The sequence below is a fragment of the Aphanomyces invadans genome (assembly GCF_000520115.1).
Source record: "Aphanomyces invadans strain NJM9701 unplaced genomic scaffold supercont1.16, whole genome shotgun sequence".
NCBI classification, from domain to species: domain Eukaryota; phylum Oomycota; class Saprolegniomycetes; order Saprolegniales; family Verrucalvaceae; genus Aphanomyces; species Aphanomyces invadans.
This window is the reverse complement of record NW_008580161.1, coordinates 614,034-631,061: the sequence shown is the minus strand read 5'-3', so window position 1 is coordinate 631,061 and position 17,028 is coordinate 614,034. Positions and strand designations below refer to the sequence as shown.

Sequence of the window (17,028 nt, the reverse complement as noted above, 5' to 3'; positions counted from 1 at the left end):
TGGGGGATCCAGACGACTTGCAGTGCATGTAGCGATCCACAGGGTCACGGTTGTCAATAGAAGAGTTGAGGGACACTGATGGCCTTGTTCCCGCCGTTTAGGCTGGTATGCCGAGTCTGCGTCCGAGCGATCTGTCTCCACGCATGTCGCCCCGATGTAATTCTCAGCAGGTTGGAAAGTTTTTTCTCACCCGGTTCAAATGTCATGTTGAAGTGCGACAGCTTCCGGATATGAATCTGTATTCGGATTTTTCGAAGTGGATATGCGTGGTGCAGGGGAGAAATATAAATTGCCGAAAGTATTTGGTTTCGGAGGTACTAAAAGCGCATTTTGCTCACCACACAGCAGCAACAAGACATGTCCAAGTCCCTGGGAGTGCCGCTGAGCTTGCTGCACGAAGGTGAGGGGCATGCGATCACGTTGGAGCTGAAGAACGGCGAGATTTACAGAGGCCACTTGGTCGAGAGCGAAGACAGCATGAATTGCCAGCTCAAACAGGTCACATTGACGGGTCGGGACGGCCAGATCAGCCGCTTGGAGCAAGTGTATATCCGCGGGAGCCAAGTGAAATTGTTCATCTTGCCCGACCTGCTGCAGAAATCGCCGCTGTTTAAAAAAGTCCAAGCATTGAAGAAACCCGACCAAGACAAGAAGCAGCGGAAGGGCAAAGGCGGCGGACGAGGCCGAGGTCGCGGCCGCGGCGGGCCACCCAAAGCAGCAACTACATGAGCGTCTTCATCTTTCCCAGTCGAGATACCGCTCCAGACTCGTTAAGATATTAATCTACCTACCCACAACTCACGCACACGACGTTGAGAGCTACACGAGCGTTGTAGCCGAGGCACGAAAGTCCGCCGCGTCCTCGACACTGGGGACAGCATGGTACACGTCATCCCATTGAATGCGACCTCGCAGGTAGTTCAAGTACAGGCCACCGACGACAAGGCACAGCACCGATGCACTGAGTGACATCACACTGCCATCGTCAACTTCGAGCCAAAATGTAAAGAGAAACGCTTGGAGATCGTAGACGCCGTGAAGGAGCATGGCCGGGGCAATGGCGCGAAGGACGTCCCACCGACTGCGTGTGGTCGGTGGGTTTTGTCGAAGCTGCAGCACGAGATGCATGCCCGTGAGGGAGGCACAGATCATGTGCAGCGGGGTGGCCAAAGCGCTTCGGATCGCGGCTGTCCAGAGTTGCATGGCGAGTGACGGGGCAAGGAAAGCGTACAAGGCGTTTTCCATCGTAGAAAACCCACACCCGACAACGATGAAACCCAGGACCACTTGACGTGGCGACGTCTGGACGACTGAATCACGGGATTGTAGCGACGGCTCCATCGGCACGTCGGACGTGCGGCTGAGATGATCGCAGTACGTCGAGCAGCACGGTCGGCAAGGTCGACGCAGCACAAGCCACGCCTTGACAGACTCTTCCACGGTACCAGCTACGATGAACGCCATGAAAGAGAGCGTGAGGAGGATGCTGAACGAGTGCCGGACGCGGATGTGCGCAAGAATATCTCCTGCAGAGGTGCCGTTCCCAGGGTGCTCAGCACGATACCGCTCGATTTGCCCGAGGACATCGCGGTTGTCCACGACTAGGAAACACCCCTGGGCCACCAAAGTTAAGACCATTTCGATCAGCATGGCCACGATCACGCCAATCGAGCAACCAGCGAGGAACAAGTGGACGAGTGCATCGATGTCGACACGATTGGTACAGCTCGTTTTGTTCTTGGAGTGAGTGTAGCGCAGCACAGCGACGGCAACGAGGCCTGGAGGAGTGTACAACACACCCAAAGGAAGCAGCTCTGTCCACGGAGCCACCAGCAACTACGGCCGTGTCATGGGAGTAGCACAACAATCGGGTGTAGCTTACCATCACTAGCGGTACTGCGGCGAGAAAGCCCAGCAGCACCGCCCGAGTTGCGGGGGCGAATGGCGGCGGCTCCATTACACGAATCGGCCCACAACCCTGCCATTCGGGATGCGTCGACGACCAACATTCTGCGTTTTCAATCAAAGAAAACGTTTTTGGGCGTGATGGACATCGAGCGATCAATGAAAGAGTTGTTGGCCAGCGCCACGACCGCTCCATCAAGGTTGTGTCCATTGCGTTGGATGGATGCATGCATCGTATCGAGCCACGAGGCATTCTGCGCACTCGAATGCGGGAGGTCCCGTCTTGCCATGATCCATTGGCATCCCAAATACGACAGCAGAGTGGCGTGTCATCGTTTAGCTGGCTTTATATCGGTGGCGGGGGGCCGCTGGAGCATACTCGACTCTATCGCGCGAAAGATGCGTACGATCGCATCCATGAGCCAGTCGCCCAAAATGGCCGCGGCTTGATCGGGGTCGTCGTCGTGCATGGGGGCAAAACCTTTGTCGGGCGCTTGTGTCTCGGCGCGATCCCTGGAAGCGCGGCATCGAAACAAACTACGTGCGTGGGTGGATTGCCTTGGACGTTGTTCAAACCCGAGCCGCCTCTTCGTTGGGGTCAACGTGCGATCCAGCACGATCCTACGACAGCCAGCACCTCACTCAATGCGCGTCTGCCCCCGCGTCGATTTTATTGTACCATCCACTGACACTGAACGCAATCGACTGATGCGGGAGCGGGAACTTGGCGTCTTCAGCGATGCTGCGCAGGACAATTACTTGGCGATCCACCGAAACGCGCACTAGCCTTAGGAGCACATTCATGACAAGGGGGTGACCAGGGCTGATGCCGTCGACCACAGACACTTGTGTGTAGCACGTGGCCGCGTCGACCTCTTCCAGTCTCTGCGGGAACTCAACGCAAGTCAATCATCTGGGCCAGAACGTGCCGAATTGGGCGACGACGCACCTGTATTCTCCACATCGGGGTGGCGGCCGACTCGGTCAGAGTGTCCCACAAACAATTGGCAAACACGTCCAAGTTGGTCAGCACGATGCGATTCCGCGCCGCATCGACGACGTCCCCGCCATGGAAGAGCTTGACGTCATGTTGCACGTCGTCGTCCAAGTACTTTTTGTGTACGTCGAGGGCGGCAGTGGTCTTGCGCTCAACCTGGTTGATGATCCATTGGTACCCTTTGTCTCGGAACGCGCTGTCCACGAGCGTGTGGTTCGACCCTGCGTCCGGCTCGAGCATCTACAGGAACGGTGCATGCATGATCCAGGAATGTTTAGCAGCGAGGGATGCCCATACTGCATCGAACTTGAGGTCCTTGATGCTGTCGCAGCCCGTCGAGACGCCACAACTGTCGCGCAAACTGTGGGTGCTTCGATTGCTGCGATTCGAGTTTGCACTGCGAGCACTGGAGCTTCGTTGAATCGACAATTGGCTTCGCACGCTTGCGAGCTGGCCACGGTGACGACTGCCACTTCGACTGGACATTCCCCCGAACGACATGGACTTGGCTAACTCAGGTGGCATTGCCGACATCACGTTGCTTTTGATTAGTGTACAGGCCGAATTCATGGTCGCTGTAGACGGACTGCGATCTGCAACTGGCGACGAGTCTTCTTCAGCACGTGGATCGGGTTCGCTTGGAAGTTGCGTTATCGGCGGCGGAATCGCCACCCGCCTCGACTTGGAGGCAAAGCAGCCCATCCCAAATGCTGCGCTAACAATAACTACACCAGCAACCGTTTCACGCTCCCATCGAGCGAGTGCCGTACCAACATACCAACATATTGGTGACATTCCTGACCACAGTAGCGACGGAAGACATGAGATAGGGGCCGTTTGTCCAGGGCATTTGGGAAAGCTGCACACCTTCCATTGCCCCGTTTGCTGCTCAACCATTCCAGCCACCACTGTCACCCCCCATGACGTTTCCATGAGTCGGCAAGCATTCTACATGTGAAAATCGAGCAAGTGCTGCGCTATTCGCACGCAGCACTTGGCAGGGCATGGCTTTTAGACAAGGGTGCCATTAAGCCTACCCTCCATCCGCAAGAGCCATCGACAAAAATGTGCCGCACCTGCATCACTACATTTGAAACCACTCACAAGTGGCGACCGGTTTCGAAACGGTCTTGCGTAACCGCCGTACACTGATGGTGGATTGTGTGCCGACATGGGCCACGGCGCGAGCATCGCGTCGACACCGCAGTCGCACTGGGCGACAGCCAAGAAATCCGTCAAGCTGATCCATGTCAAGGGCAACAAGGTTGGCCGTCGGAAGAGCCGAGACTCGAGTACCACGAATGCTACGGACGACGACGACGTCAACTCGAGCCCACTGCCGCCGGGACTCCATCACGCGCCACCGTTCCTTCACCACAAGGCGAAATCTCTGTCCGCGTCGTCGAGAGGCCAGCGCGACCCGGTACGATCTTTCTCGGACGCAATCACGTCGCCGACCAAGTGTGCGTTTGCTCAGTTGCCACCCACCCACTCGCTGGTTGACGTGCAATTCCGAGCCGAGGCCTACCAATGCATCACAGATGCCCTGGAGGGAGACATCAAGACAGCCCTCCGACACATTCGAGACCGTGTCGGCCGCGAACGCCATGTCCCACAAGTCCGCTACTTTACAACAGACATCAACGGCGTCGAGTTGGTGCGGTGCCGTCTTGTTGATATGCCGCTGGAAGCATTCAGCCGCTGCATTTGGGGAACGTTCACGTCCACGATGAAGCACGACGAGTGGTCGGTCCAGGTACTCGGCAATCCATGCTCGCGGTTGGAGAGATCTCATGTGGAGGAATGATGTCACGCAGAGCTTGGAGCGGTTGGACGACAACACGTGCTACTGCCGCGTGCAGTTCGACCAAGGCGTTGCGACCAATGTACCCCTTCATCTGAATGTGTTGCTTCGGCTAGTGCGAAAGCGGGACCGCGTTGTGGTCGTCCTGCGAAATATCGTCGAAGACAACGAATACCCTCTGCCCCCTCAGTCCATTCGGCTGCTTATGAACGGCTGGTTCGACTTCATCTTGTACTGGAAGCGCATTTGGTTGATGTGAACCGACCTAGGTTCGTGTTTGATCGCGATCACCAGAACACGACGCTCGCGCGCACGCTCGTACAATGCTATGCCACTCGCACCGATAACAACTTTGACGAAGATGACCAAGTCGCGCGGGCAAACGATCCGCCGCACTACAATCGTCCGCGGAAACCGTGGTTGCGCGAATTGGTCAGTCGCATGTTTGTTGCTATCGACGCGGCAAACACGGGAAAACTCCACGTCCCTCCACCCGAGACGGCCGCATTAGTCGTTCATAAGCACAGCGCCGCTTTGAACGGCAACTACTTTGAGTCCCGGTGACCTCGAGCACCGGCAGTAGTCGCCACCGCGCGCTCCCGTTGAGTCGTATTCTGTGGTGTCGAGTAACGGTTTTCCGGATAATAGTTTATCCGACCACTCTGTGGGATTGGCTGACCATATCAGGTGCGAACGTCGCCGAAGCAGTTGCCTCCTTCCATGCAAGATTGGATCCGCGTGCTGCGCGGTGTGGGCCTTGTTGCAGAGCAAGTGGCGAAGAATGCCAAGCCTCTCGAGGAGCAGTCCAAGCGTGCGTTAACCCACGCCGCCGAATTGATCTCCCTGGCGCCGCAATTGTTAACCACGATTCCGTCGGCCGCACCAGGGACGGCAACACAGGGACCAACGGCAACAGGTTTCGAGGCGAATCAACTGCCCACAGATGCTACCAGCGCGGACGAGAGTTCTTTAAAAGATTTTGCATTTGCGCCACCTTGTGAATCGATTGAAAGCTTGCCGGAAGCTGTAACTAAAGCGAATGCCCACCAGGTCACTCCTGCCGCACCTGTCGCGCCTCCCACGCCTGCCCCCGTGCAGTTGTACACGCCACCGCGACCACAACCGACGCAATTGGAGGCGCTGCTTCCGTCTGCGGAAGCCAAGGAATGGACAGAGAAGCACGTGCCGTCGTCGCCGTTGGCTCGAATCGTCGGGTTTGGCGCGCTCGCTGCCCGCCTCGCCGTGGGCACCGCAACTGCAGTGATTCAAAACCAAGGCAGTAGCGACAAGAAATCGATTCACCAGGCGTTTGTGTCGGATGCTAACGCTGAACGGTTGGCCGATGCACTCTGCACCATGCGAGGGGTACACCGGCATCCCATCGGAGCTCTCTCTCCATTCGTTCCTCAAGAAACCTGACGACTTTGTAGGCAGCGTTGAAGCTGGGGCAAATGCTGAGCATCCAAGACGAGAACTTGATATCGCCGCAGCTTGCCACCGCCCTCGACCGTGTCCGGCAAAAGTGAGACCAGCCAACGTGCCACCTACCATTCGCTTTTTCCTCATGGAAGTTTCAACATAGCGCCCACATCATGCCCAAGTCGCAACTAATTGCTCAGTTGACGCAAGAGTGGGGCCCCGACTGGCGCGATCGCTTCGAGTCATTTGTCGACGTTCCACTGGCGGCTGCGTCCATCGGGCAGGCAAGCGCCACTGGCCACCGCCTTCCCTTCATGAAACCCTTTGTATGTAGGTCCACAAAGCAACCCTGATCAGCGGGGACGTGGTCGCAGTCAAGGTGCAATACCCTGGCGTAGCCGACAGCATCTCGAGCGACTTGCTCAACCTGAAGCGCCTTGTCACGTACATGAACGTGTTTCCAAAGGGCCTTTACATTGACGAGATCATTCGGTACGACTTTGGCATGTTCTGGCTGGACGACTGACCCTATTGTCCTGCAGCGTCGGCCAGGAGGAGCTCACGGCCGAGTGCAACTACGCCCAGGAAGCAGAGAACCAAACAATCTTTAAAGAGTTGGTGGATTCGTACGAGTTGTCGCGGCACTTTGTCGTGCCCAAGGTGTATGCGAACCTGTCGACGAACCGCATCTTGACCACGAGCTTCATCGAAGGCGTGCCGCTCGATAAAATAGCCCCGCTGTCGCAAGAGGTAGGGTGGCTTGACGGCGACGACTGCGCCATGGGTATGCTCATTCGGACGGCAGATTCGCAACCACGTGGCCCGCCAACTACTCCAGCTCACGATCCACGAGCTGTTTGTGTGGCGATTCATGCAAACGGACCCGAACTGGAGCAACTTTTTGTACGATCCGCAGAGCGGCAAGATCGGCCTGATCGATTTCGGCGCGGCGCGCGCATATCCCAAGGAGTTTGTCGACACATACTTTGACATTGTGTGGGGTGCTGCCCAGTTGGACGGCAAGACGATGATGGATGCGTCGTTGAAGCTGGGCTTTCTCACAGGTAGATGCTTCCCGAGTGTTGAATCGGCGAGCGCAACGACCGTGATGTAGGCGACGAGTCCAAGGACATGTTGGCCGCGCACGAAGCCGCGGGCATGGTCGTTGGCGAGCCGTTTGCGTCCCACGAACCGTTTGATTTCCATGGTAGTCAGTTGACCCGCCGTCTGGCCAAGCACACGGAAATGTTCATGTCGGGTACGGCACGTGGGTCAGTGTGCAAGTGCTGACAACGTTGTATCGAGTAGGCCGACTGACCCCGCCGCCCCGGGAAGTGTACTCGCTCCATCGCAAGCTCGCTGGAGCATTTCTCATGTGCATCAAGCTGCGAGCAGTGATTCCATGCCGCGACGTGCTCGAAGACGTTGCCAAGCTGTACCAGAAATAGATTTCGTACATGACACACCAGACCCATACACGTCCGACGTAATCACTTTTCAACAACGATAACTCGTCGCGTGGGCAGTAGGCCGACTGAGCATGACCTCTCCACGAGCTTGACAGGGAGCCCAAGGATCGTCTGACGCATACACAGAGGCGCGGATGAGCCTCCTCCACATGTATTCCTCTGGCATGCGACCTCCTCGATTCGACATCGAACCCCCGCTCCACCGCTTCGTACGCACCGGCAAACGTGCGGTGGGAGCTGCAAAGCAGCTTCGCGTTGGCTTGGCGACACCTTGTGTGTGCTCGGTCCTGCGAACGACACCGCCACTCCACTCCCATCGACACGGGTTTCACTGAACTGGTCTGCCATCATGTCCACCCCGACGTCGATTTCGCCCGTGGCGATCGCGTCCTCCTTGAACGCGGCTGACCGTGCATTCGAAACGACCAGTTACATCGCGAACCGTCGGAAGACCTTTGGCGGTTTCATGTAACGGCCTACGCACCTTGTCTGGCGGCGCTGACGGGCAAGCGAGAAAGCGTCCATCGCGATCGAATGCGTTTGGTTTGAATGAATCGTTCACCTCCCAATATGGTGGGGGGTATCGATGGACGGCCTCCCTGCCGCTGCACAGTCGAGTTGGATGCGACTGGATTCAAATCGACGACTCGTTGGTATCTGATGTCGTCGACTCGTTGCTCTCATCAATGGACTGCCGCACAAGGTATGTCGACAGAGCCTTCATCCGGTCGTCGGCTCTTGTGGGCTTGATCTTCTTCGAGCTTCCAGATCGCATGGCAAACCATTTCCAGCTCCGTCCAAATGGATGCCGGCAAAATCGAGGAAACACTTGCGTGTACATATCGTGCACGAGATCGTGAGCCAGTGGGTCGAACATCGTCGGCCCGACCTCGAACGGGGTTATTTTGTGCAGTTTGGACCGGAGGCCTCGGCGCCAAGTTGCCGCTGCGGGAGTGGTCAGTGGACCCATGGCCGACACGCACTGCTGGTACACGTGCTGCGCTGCAAACAGCGAATGAGATTGGCCTCGTCGAAACTCTTGGCAGAGCTGGAATGCCAACACATCTTCAAGTCGAAGCTCGAGGAAGCAGTACGATCGGAACGCCTCGAATCCGTCGGGCGAATCGAGAAAAGCTGCAAACATTTCCATCGACTTGGACAGTTGGCGCGTCGATTTGGCCGGCAGTGTTGTGGTCAAGGCAGCACGGACGCGGCGGCTGCTTGTGCCGTACCGAATCAATGTGGACGTTGCGCGCAGAAGGAAGTATGCACTCGTCTCGGCCACGAGGGTCTCGATGATACCACTAACGTGCAAGGATTGCCATGCAGTGTCCGTCGAAGGTGTCGCGTGAGCCACAGCCACGTGTACTGCAAGCAGTGCCAGCATAATGTACGCGCGCGCCATGAACCTTCGAAACATTTCAAAGTAGTCCGCGCTGTGATACTGATGGAGTAATGTTGAGGATACCATGGTCATGGCGAGCCACGGCCATGTCGTGGCCAGAGTCACGGCCTACGAAGCATGTGAAGACGGACGACACAACGAGGGAGTCATACTCGATCGGTCGGCTGCGGCGATGAAAGAAGAAGTGTGCGCATCGCCAAGAACGATTCGGTCGTGGCACCAATGCAACATGAAGTGGCGAGGAGAATCACCAGCAATACAAGCAGGAGGCATCGCTGTGCAGATGGATGCAGGCACCGCCGACATCGATACATCTTCTTGAAGTGCAGTTGGTTCCACTTGGTGTAGCTATACAAAAGTGTCGTGGCATGCACCGTCACGACATAACGTCCTTCTAAAACTAGCACCCACGCGCTGGCAAAGGAATGGCTTCGGTCAATTCCAACGTGACAAGGGAGCGAGTACAGCCGTCATACCTCGTGGCAATCATTCCGAACACCCACATGAGGTGCAGCCAGCACGGCGCATGCAAAAGTGACAAGAGTGGTCGTGAAAACGCTGCAGACAGGCTCACGGTGGCCGGAACGACAAGGCGCATCGGAGGCGCGTGGCACAGGGTCGGGTTCCGACGTTGGGGCCATACGGACGAGTACACGAGCCATGGCATGTACCAAGTCGACATCCAGATCACGATGAGCGGAACATCTTCCAGATGGACATCCATGTCGACGACGGGGCTGGCCACCGTGGGCTTGTGTTCGAACTATCACCCTAGACTCATGTTGGAACAACGACGCGGCGGTTACACTCGAAACCCCACCGCACAATCGGTCGTTGTGGATCCGCGGATTGGATTGGATAAAAAACAACAGCATCCGTTTCGTTCATTGGACAAAAAGAATTGCCCCCCCCAATTCCTTCACACGTGTGGGGGACAAACAACAAGAGGGCATTCATGACGACAACAGGGGCGCGGTGGGCCGTGTGGTGGCGGCGGTCCTGTGCATGTGCTCTTGAATAAACCCTTTTCTAGCGCCATGATCCAACTTGGTACGTCCAGTGGGAGTTCTAGGTTCGTTTGACGTGGGTGCAACTGCACTTGGGACGATGGATCTGTACACTTTTAGTTAGCCCTGGCATTCGGGCATGGGGAGGTTGCGCGGTTTCGATTGCGTACAACGATGGTTCGGTAGGGCCGTAGGGAGGGAAAGGAGCGACCACGGCGACGCGGACGTGCGTTTGCAGGACGTAATGCCGCCCGAGTTCGCCGAGGCGACAATTGGGTCGATCGCCCATGACTGACCTCGGATGCAACCAATCGCAATTCCGATTGAACCGTCAGTTTCGCAACGCCCACAACATGGTGGCGGCACCGACTCGGCCGGCGGATGTGGTGTACGACGGCAAGGAAGAGCACGGTCTGCGGTCTGGCCACGGTGCGCAAGCACCTGTTTGTCGCGATAGTGTGAGTTTGGTGGATGTGTGGGCTTGATGGCTGTCCAGTGTAGGCACGTTAACGTTTGCCAACGGAGACTCGTACGTCGGCGAGTTTAGCAAAGGTTTCCGGCACGGTCGTGGCGTGTATACGTATCTCCATGGAACGATCGTGTATGACGGCGAGTGGCGCCGAAGCCTTCGCCATGGCCATGGCAAGGAAGTGTGCCGCGAAAAAGATCAGCGGATTGTGTGGAGCTATGAAGGCGAGTATGTGAACGACACCAAGCATGGCCAAGGCACCGAGCGCAAAACAGCCCAAGGGACGTATGTTGGATCGTTTGCAAACGGCCTCAAGGACGGCGCGGGAGTCATGACGTGGCAAAATGGCAACTCGTACGACGGGCAGTGGCGACAAGGCCGAATGTGTGGACTTGGCAAGTACGCGCGACATCCGACCGCGTGTTTGTTTCCGCAAGTCTCATGAGACAAATACAGATACGTCCGGCACGCGGACGGAAGCTTTTACGACGGCATGTGGGTCCACGGGTTACGCCACGGCCGCGGACGCGCCACGTCGAAAACAGAGGTACAAAGGGACGCACCATGATGTTGCCATCGATCGTGGCGTAACATGGGGAGCAGATATACGATGGAATGTGGAAGGAAGGCCTCAAGCATGGCGAAGGCGTCGTGATCGTTGACGCCAAGCAACGCCATGGTGTGTGGGAGACTGGCCAGCGCGTGAAGTGGACGTCTGGAGAAACTCTATTACAGTGATGCCACGGCCTCCAAACTCCCCTAGACAAATAACAAATCCGAGCACGTTCAGAACGCCCGCTTCATAAACATCGTGTCTCGATGAATTGCATGAGATCTGCCACGAGAATGCGCCAACGATCGTGAAAATGGTCCACTCGTCGGCGTCGCGGCCATGCGGACGCAACGCATGGCTGGGAATTGCTATGTTTTGCAAGCTCTGGATCACTCGGTGTACCACATACCGGTGGCGAGTGGTGCGTAACCTTTCGCCTCCAGCAGAAGCACTGGCCTTCCTTACCACCCCCGAGAACGTCAAGAGTTTGATTCTACGACAAATCATCCCTCTACTTGCGGGCTAAAATGTCAAAAAAGTATTGCGACTCCAACGCGCCGTCCTCGGACAAGTCGGTGCAATGCACGGCATTGTGCACCCTGTCAGCGCCAAACCGCGCGCGAATCGTGGAGGGTTTGAGTTCTTTGGCCATGTCAATATCCCATGGACCCGCCGCTTCTCGAAAGCGCTGGACCTAGGCACAGCAACCGCGTGAAGGTTTCGGGATATCGGAGCAACTCTGGCCGACAACAAGCGACGTCACCAACACCACAGCCGTACCACGTCACCGTCGCCGATGAGTTCCAGGGCAATGCAAGAGCCGCTCGTCAAGTGGTCGACCGCTTCGTTGAAATGCGGGACGACTCCGTCGTATAGCTACAGCAACCGTCAAGGGCTTCATTGCTCCGCAACGACACGGGTGATCCTTCAATACTCGAGAAATGCTGCGAGGAACGAAGCAAGCAGACGTGGCTACGCCGCAATCACGTACCTCGAGGAATTCCGACGCGGAGGTGCGGTCGAGATTGAACAGTTCCATGGCCGTGATGGTCAACCCGCTGTCGAGAATTGCGTCGACTACTGCCCCGGTTTGCCCTTCCTTGAGCACATGGGGTTGAATGACGCAGCACGTGCAGTTGGTGAAGGTCGCGGGGGAAGACCACGCCTTGGCGACGAATTGGTCGTGCAACCTGAAATCAAAACAAAATTACCGTGCTATGAAGCAGGTACATGATCGCACCGTTGGACGTCGGCAGCGGTTGCGGCGACTTCAAACCCTGGTTCGCTGCCGCCAAAACGGGACTGAAGCGACGACACGAGCAACGGCAGTCGTTCAACGGCGCTCTCCCCCACAACTTCGACAACGATGGTCGGGACATTGCCACGGAGAAACAATTTCAGGTAGCTCAGTGTAAAGTGGTTGTGGTGCAGTTGCGTGAGTACAGCCCCTGTCGCGCCGAGGTGCGTGAAGAGGAGAATGGACTTTTGTGCTTGCTTGCTGAGCTGCGTGGCTGTGAACGCGTCCAAATATTCAGTTAGTTCGAAGTGACGTCCAAAGAGGAGCAGCTTTCCGCCCAAGAAGAAGTCCTGGAGTGACACGCCAGCGGGGCACTGAGTCTTTTTCAAGAACAATTTGTTGCTCTTCACGTCGAGGATCTCGACGTGGTTGCCGTCGGGGAAGTATCGGACGTTGAAGTTGCGATGCATCCTACACATCGAATCGCATATGTTAGCGTCGTAAGCAAAGACGAACGCAGACGCTGCACGTACTGCGCATGCTGATCAAACCACTTGGCCTTGAAGGCGTAGATTACGTCGCGGACGGCGTTCATGTCGGGCGTCTCGGAGAATTGGCTGCCCGAATTCGCGCTGGCTTTGCAGCCGGCCGTTTCAAGGCGGGGAAACAGAATTCTTCATGTATTACTATCTACTTTCTTTAAATAATCGAATTTATTTATCATTTCGTGCAACCAGAAGAAAATGCCCCACTCGTTTTCGACCTCCCAAGGTGATATTCGTACTGAACCGTCGAGGAATGAATGGACGTCGCGCGATGCACGCTTTCAGATGTAATTTGGTGCTCACGCGTGACAGCCGCCTGCGTGCGATGAGCTCCACAGACGTCCAGCATGTGGAAACTTGGTGTGTGAGTGATAACGGCGCTCCACCAGCGACGTTCCATGGTGATTACGATGTCGATGGGATTTCGGTATACTTTAAACAAGATCAAAATATGGGCCGTTAACGTGCGTCCAGCCCCGGTCTCGTCCACGACGACCATCCGTTCGACTTGTTTCCTGTAGTATCCAGTGTAGGATATGATGCATGTAGTCGCCGTGTGAGCTTCAAGTCGAACCACGGTAATTCAACTTGCATGGACCAATGAGGTCGCGTGGAAGGACCTGCGGTCAACTCAACCAGCATCAACGATTGTAACGCGGAACGCCATGGCGTCCGAGGGCGCGGACTTTGACATGGACGAGTCCGAGATTCTGTTTGGATCGAACGCAGGAGGTAGCGACAGTGATAGTGACGACGACGACAGCGACGACCCTGACGGAATCGAGGGGACCTCGATGGAAGCACGAAGCCGCCACAGCAAGCCAAACAAGTGTGGACCGGGGGCTGGCCCGAGCGAGAGAACGAAAGCACAACACCTCCCGCGCGTCGAATCATGGGCAGTGGAGAACAGGTCATCGTCAAGAACAGTCATGACGAAGCAGCACAAATGGAAACAACAGAGCCATTCGATGCCCGCTCCGTCCAGTGGATTTCACTTCGCCACAGCACATCAGCGTCGACGGAACCACCAACTTGACTTTGACCACGACAGCAACGATGGTGTGCCCCTTGGCATGGATCATCCAGGTTCGTCTGTGTACACGTGCCAATTCGTTCGAGTGCTCACAAGAGCATGCCTGTGTCAGAATCGATTCACATCCCGACATCGTTTCGCCAGTCCTCGTACACCCACGGCGGCATTCCCATCCTCTCGTCGGCCCCCTTGCATTGGCGACGGAAATCGATCGAAGATTCCGACGACACGCATGTACGTTCCATCGCAGTGAACGATATCGTGCATGACGAGACCACGTAGTTCGTGCCGCCCCACCAAATGGTCGAGCGCGACTGCTTCTCCCTCGGCATGGGCCACTACTTCAGGCACAAGCCAGGCAACATATAGCGGTGGCGGGCCCACCATAGACTACCAGAAAACCAAACCGCGAGGGCAGTTGACCATCGCACAGGTCCACTCGGTTTCGTCCATCGGCATATACGATGGGTCGAACAACACTTGAGTTCTTCAAAGGCAAAGAGCCAAGTGCCAGCGGGCTGTACTGTCGATATAAAAGAGTTATTAAGGTCACTTGTCGTGCATTCTGTCTGCCGTTCGCACCAACGGGTGCTGCGGCACCCCTCGTACGAAAGGCGCTTCCACCACTCGTAGGCGTTGCACGGACAAAGCTCCACGTGTGGCGCAGACAACCCGTATGGAATGGGCCCTACAACGACCTCATGTCAATCCGCCGAGCGCCGCAAACGAATGCACCGCACCGCGACAGGAACTCATGCTCGAATTCGACGTGGGGGCACGACACATAAACGCTCAAGACGCCAACGTCCAAGTGCTTCAAGACGAGATCGGGCATTGCCACCTCGATCTTCACACCATTCCGTGCAATCCACCGAGGCTCAAACAACGTGCCGTACGACGCATCCAGCACCTTGAACGGCGCCACATCCACCAACGTCACTGTCATCGGCGCAATGCCGTGGGTATTCTGGACAACGATATGGACCTCGACCACTTGCATCACTGACACTGCTCCGTCTCGCCACACGGATCTACACACAACTCAAATGAACAGGCGAGTGTACATGCGGCTAGAATCTTACCGGGTCGTGCGCGAATTGGACCGTCGGGCCAAAATGCCCCACATGTCGACTCCGGGCGCGCGGCCTTTGGCAACAATGCCCAGCTGCGACCCTGCCGCACTGGTCGGCCCGACCTCTGAGCAGTCTGGCATCGATTGTGATGCGTTCAACGCGTACACGAGTCGTGGCAACGTCATGGTGTGGTGCAGTTGGAGCCACTGACACAGACAATGCTGGTCAGCAACCACAGCAACTGGAGTTTCGGCGAACAGAAAGGGAATTCTCATGGAAAGAAAAGAGCGCATGCCACAAGAGTTGTGAACAACGAGCGCAGTCAGGGAGATGCCCCACACGCCAATTTGACGAAGACAGACGCAGCACACGATCCAGGAAACAGGGCGACGACGTACCTTGTCGCGCATAGTCAGCCCCGGCTCGACTGTGGTGAGGGCCGCGCCATCGATGCGCCATCGAGCAGTCACGAGCGCTCCCCACAAGTACCCCTGCTTGACGTGGCCCAGGTATGCATTCCATTCCGACGACACTTGCATCAAGCGAGCGAGGGACACAGCATCCAGGTATCGCAGCACATGGGGGCATGTCGTAACCAAGGCGTGCAGCATGGACGGAGTGGTGGATGGTGTTGCCGACTGAGCAGCGGCCACTGACTTGATGGTTTTCTTGGCGCGCTTGGCTTTTTGAAGCACGCGAGTTTGCTGGGGTTGGGATATTTGCGGAAGGAGCATGGATGTGCATGGAATCCACACCATCGCTCCAGCGGTGGCAGGTGGCAACGCACCTGGCAGTGGCAGTTGTTGCTTGAGCCGTTCGTTTTCTTGTTCAAGTGCGCGAATACGTTCACATGCATACTGGATGACTTTCGCACGACTGTTCTTGCGGCTGTTGGGAAGACGGAGAACCTAGCATGTCTGTTTGAGTGCGGGCGCGTTGGGGGCGGGACGGAGACCTGGAGCAGATCGTCAAAGCCGTTGTTTACTTCGACTCGAGTGATCTTGGCTCGGGATTTCTTTCGCTCGTAGCTGATGTCGAGTTGTGTTGTCGACGCGACGTCACTGTGATGTATCTCGGCCAAGTCAAAGCTAGAGAGTCGGCCAATGTCGCATCTCGTTGGGCCAGGCACGCCGGTCGTCGTAGATGCCACGTGCCATTGAGAAGTCCCTTGCTCAGGAGAGTTGAGCAATTCGGTCAAGTCTTCGTCCCATATCGGCTCGTTGTCAGCTCCGCTGTTCATTGTGCCCCCTGCATGGTTCATGGCGCGCGTTCAGCTTCCTTCCACTGCTCCTGTTATTCACTGCAATGGAACTGCATCACATAATAGAAAACAAAAATTCAAAAATACTAGGGGTTTTGTAAAGTATTTTTATTATGAAGCTGCTTGTCAAACTTGAATCTCATTTGGCACACCCAGGAGTTGACCATTGCCCAAGTTCAAGTGGAGAGCGGGCCGCTCACACCACCACAGGTGCTTGGCGCTCGGGCCTCCACAACACGGGCCACAGACGAAGCCACGATATCGATGCAACCCGCCTAGCTCAAACTCTAGCAGTAGAATCGAGCAATGGCCACACGCCTTCCTCAGCTGGTGTACGCTGAAACATTGTGATGGCTGCATTGGGTGGAATGGATCCGATCAAGGACACCCTTGATCTACAGTCACGCCATCCTCCATCACACGATGCCGTCGGGCTGCCATTGCTCTTGTTTGGCCGGCAAACAATGGAACCTGAGATAACGTAACAGCGTGAATGCGGTGTACACGTATCGACGACATTGGCTCTACAACCTAAGCCAATGTTGGCCATATACGATTCCATGCCGTTCGAGGAAATGCGATGTCTTGGTATGACGAGTGCACGATCTTCGGCAATTCCACGGCCGCTGGAAGAACACTGACAGCCACGCTATGTACATCCCGCGTTGCATTCTGTCAATGGTCGCACGCAGGTCACATTCACGTGGCGTCCTCCGATTCCTTTGTCGATGGCTAGTTGGCATCCATTGCATTGCTCCACAGCGTTCGCCGCAACGTTGCCGCTCATTCCTGCACAAAAGCTGCGACGCTCCAAAACTTGCGGGTGGAAAAAGTGAAACCGCTACGACGCT

The 17,028-nt window shown here is 56.2% G+C and overlaps 9 protein-coding genes across 17 annotated transcripts; 6 read left to right on the top strand and 3 right to left on the bottom strand.

Annotated features, from left to right (window-relative positions):
* The first annotated feature begins 303 nt into the window (after positions 1–303).
* On the top strand, positions 304–1,822 carry H310_08142 (hypothetical protein). Its single transcript, XM_008873793.1, has one exon. It carries the CDS (start codon positions 358–360, stop codon positions 727–729), a length of 372 nt encoding a protein of 123 aa, XP_008872015.1. The 5' UTR covers positions 304–357; the 3' UTR covers positions 730–1,822.
* H310_08141 (hypothetical protein) lies at positions 820–3,427 on the bottom strand (the record flags this gene model as incomplete). Its single annotated transcript, XM_008873792.1, has 7 exons — positions 820–1,836; positions 1,883–1,978; positions 2,313–2,418; positions 2,482–2,526; positions 2,585–2,790; positions 2,855–3,142; positions 3,200–3,427. 7 exons carry the CDS (start codon positions 3,425–3,427, stop codon positions 820–822), a joined length of 1,986 nt encoding a protein of 661 aa, XP_008872014.1.
* A 646-nt stretch (positions 3,428–4,073) lies between these two features.
* H310_08140 (hypothetical protein) lies at positions 4,074–5,270 on the top strand (the record flags this gene model as incomplete). Its single annotated transcript, XM_008873791.1, has 3 exons — positions 4,074–4,658; positions 4,720–4,922; positions 4,976–5,270. 3 exons carry the CDS (start codon positions 4,074–4,076, stop codon positions 5,268–5,270), a joined length of 1,083 nt encoding a protein of 360 aa, XP_008872013.1.
* A 119-nt stretch (positions 5,271–5,389) lies between these two features.
* H310_08139 (Atypical/ABC1/ABC1-A protein kinase) lies at positions 5,390–7,677 on the top strand. 6 transcript variants are annotated; one of them, XM_008873785.1, is made up of 8 exons: positions 5,390–6,071; positions 6,137–6,228; positions 6,289–6,409; positions 6,460–6,617; positions 6,668–6,875; positions 6,931–7,189; positions 7,240–7,383; positions 7,434–7,677. In XM_008873785.1, exons 1-8 carry the CDS (start codon positions 5,427–5,429, stop codon positions 7,571–7,573), a joined length of 1,767 nt encoding a protein of 588 aa, XP_008872007.1. In that variant the 5' UTR covers positions 5,390–5,426; the 3' UTR covers positions 7,574–7,677. The 6 variants fall into 6 exon arrangements, with proteins under 6 accessions (XP_008872007.1, XP_008872009.1, XP_008872012.1 ...); XM_008873787.1 differs by having other exon boundaries at positions 6,931–7,383; XM_008873790.1 differs by having other exon boundaries at positions 6,668–7,189.
* A 386-nt stretch (positions 7,678–8,063) lies between these two features.
* On the top strand, positions 8,064–9,415 carry H310_08138 (hypothetical protein). 4 transcript variants are annotated; one of them, XM_008873783.1, is made up of 4 exons: positions 8,064–8,297; positions 8,363–8,858; positions 8,924–8,984; positions 9,058–9,415. In XM_008873783.1, exons 1-3 carry the CDS (start codon positions 8,281–8,283, stop codon positions 8,981–8,983), a joined length of 573 nt encoding a protein of 190 aa, XP_008872005.1. In that variant the 5' UTR covers positions 8,064–8,280; the 3' UTR covers position 8,984; positions 9,058–9,415. The 4 variants fall into 4 exon arrangements, with proteins under 4 accessions (XP_008872005.1, XP_008872004.1, XP_008872003.1 ...); XM_008873782.1 differs by having other exon boundaries at positions 8,924–9,415; XM_008873781.1 differs by having other exon boundaries at positions 8,363–9,415.
* Positions 9,416–10,293: 878 nt separating this feature from the next.
* H310_08137 (hypothetical protein) lies at positions 10,294–11,272 on the top strand (the record flags this gene model as incomplete). The annotated part of the gene is made up of 4 exons (XM_008873780.1): positions 10,294–10,435; positions 10,508–10,870; positions 10,932–11,022; positions 11,079–11,272. The coding sequence occupies 4 exons, from the start codon at positions 10,294–10,296 to the stop codon at positions 11,128–11,130; spliced, it is 648 nt and encodes a 215-aa protein (XP_008872002.1). The 3' UTR covers positions 11,131–11,272.
* A 137-nt stretch (positions 11,273–11,409) lies between these two features.
* On the bottom strand, positions 11,410–12,935 carry H310_08136 (hypothetical protein). The gene is made up of 5 exons (XM_008873779.1): positions 12,799–12,935; positions 12,269–12,736; positions 12,020–12,218; positions 11,809–11,904; positions 11,410–11,722 (listed from the first exon to the last, which is right to left on the bottom strand). The coding sequence occupies exons 1-5, from the start codon at positions 12,858–12,860 to the stop codon at positions 11,540–11,542; spliced, it is 1,008 nt and encodes a 335-aa protein (XP_008872001.1). The 5' UTR covers positions 12,861–12,935; the 3' UTR covers positions 11,410–11,539.
* A 528-nt stretch (positions 12,936–13,463) lies between these two features.
* Positions 13,464–14,469, top strand: H310_08135 (hypothetical protein). The gene is made up of 3 exons (XM_008873778.1): positions 13,464–13,896; positions 13,956–14,077; positions 14,126–14,469. The coding sequence occupies exons 1-3, from the start codon at positions 13,476–13,478 to the stop codon at positions 14,210–14,212; spliced, it is 630 nt and encodes a 209-aa protein (XP_008872000.1). The 5' UTR covers positions 13,464–13,475; the 3' UTR covers positions 14,213–14,469.
* Positions 14,341–16,211, bottom strand: H310_08134 (hypothetical protein). The gene is made up of 5 exons (XM_008873777.1): positions 15,872–16,211; positions 15,315–15,824; positions 14,926–15,122; positions 14,584–14,874; positions 14,341–14,531 (listed from the first exon to the last, which is right to left on the bottom strand). Exons 1-5 carry the CDS (start codon positions 16,175–16,177, stop codon positions 14,393–14,395), a joined length of 1,443 nt encoding a protein of 480 aa, XP_008871999.1. The 5' UTR covers positions 16,178–16,211; the 3' UTR covers positions 14,341–14,392.
* Between the last annotated feature and the right edge of the window lie 817 nt (positions 16,212–17,028).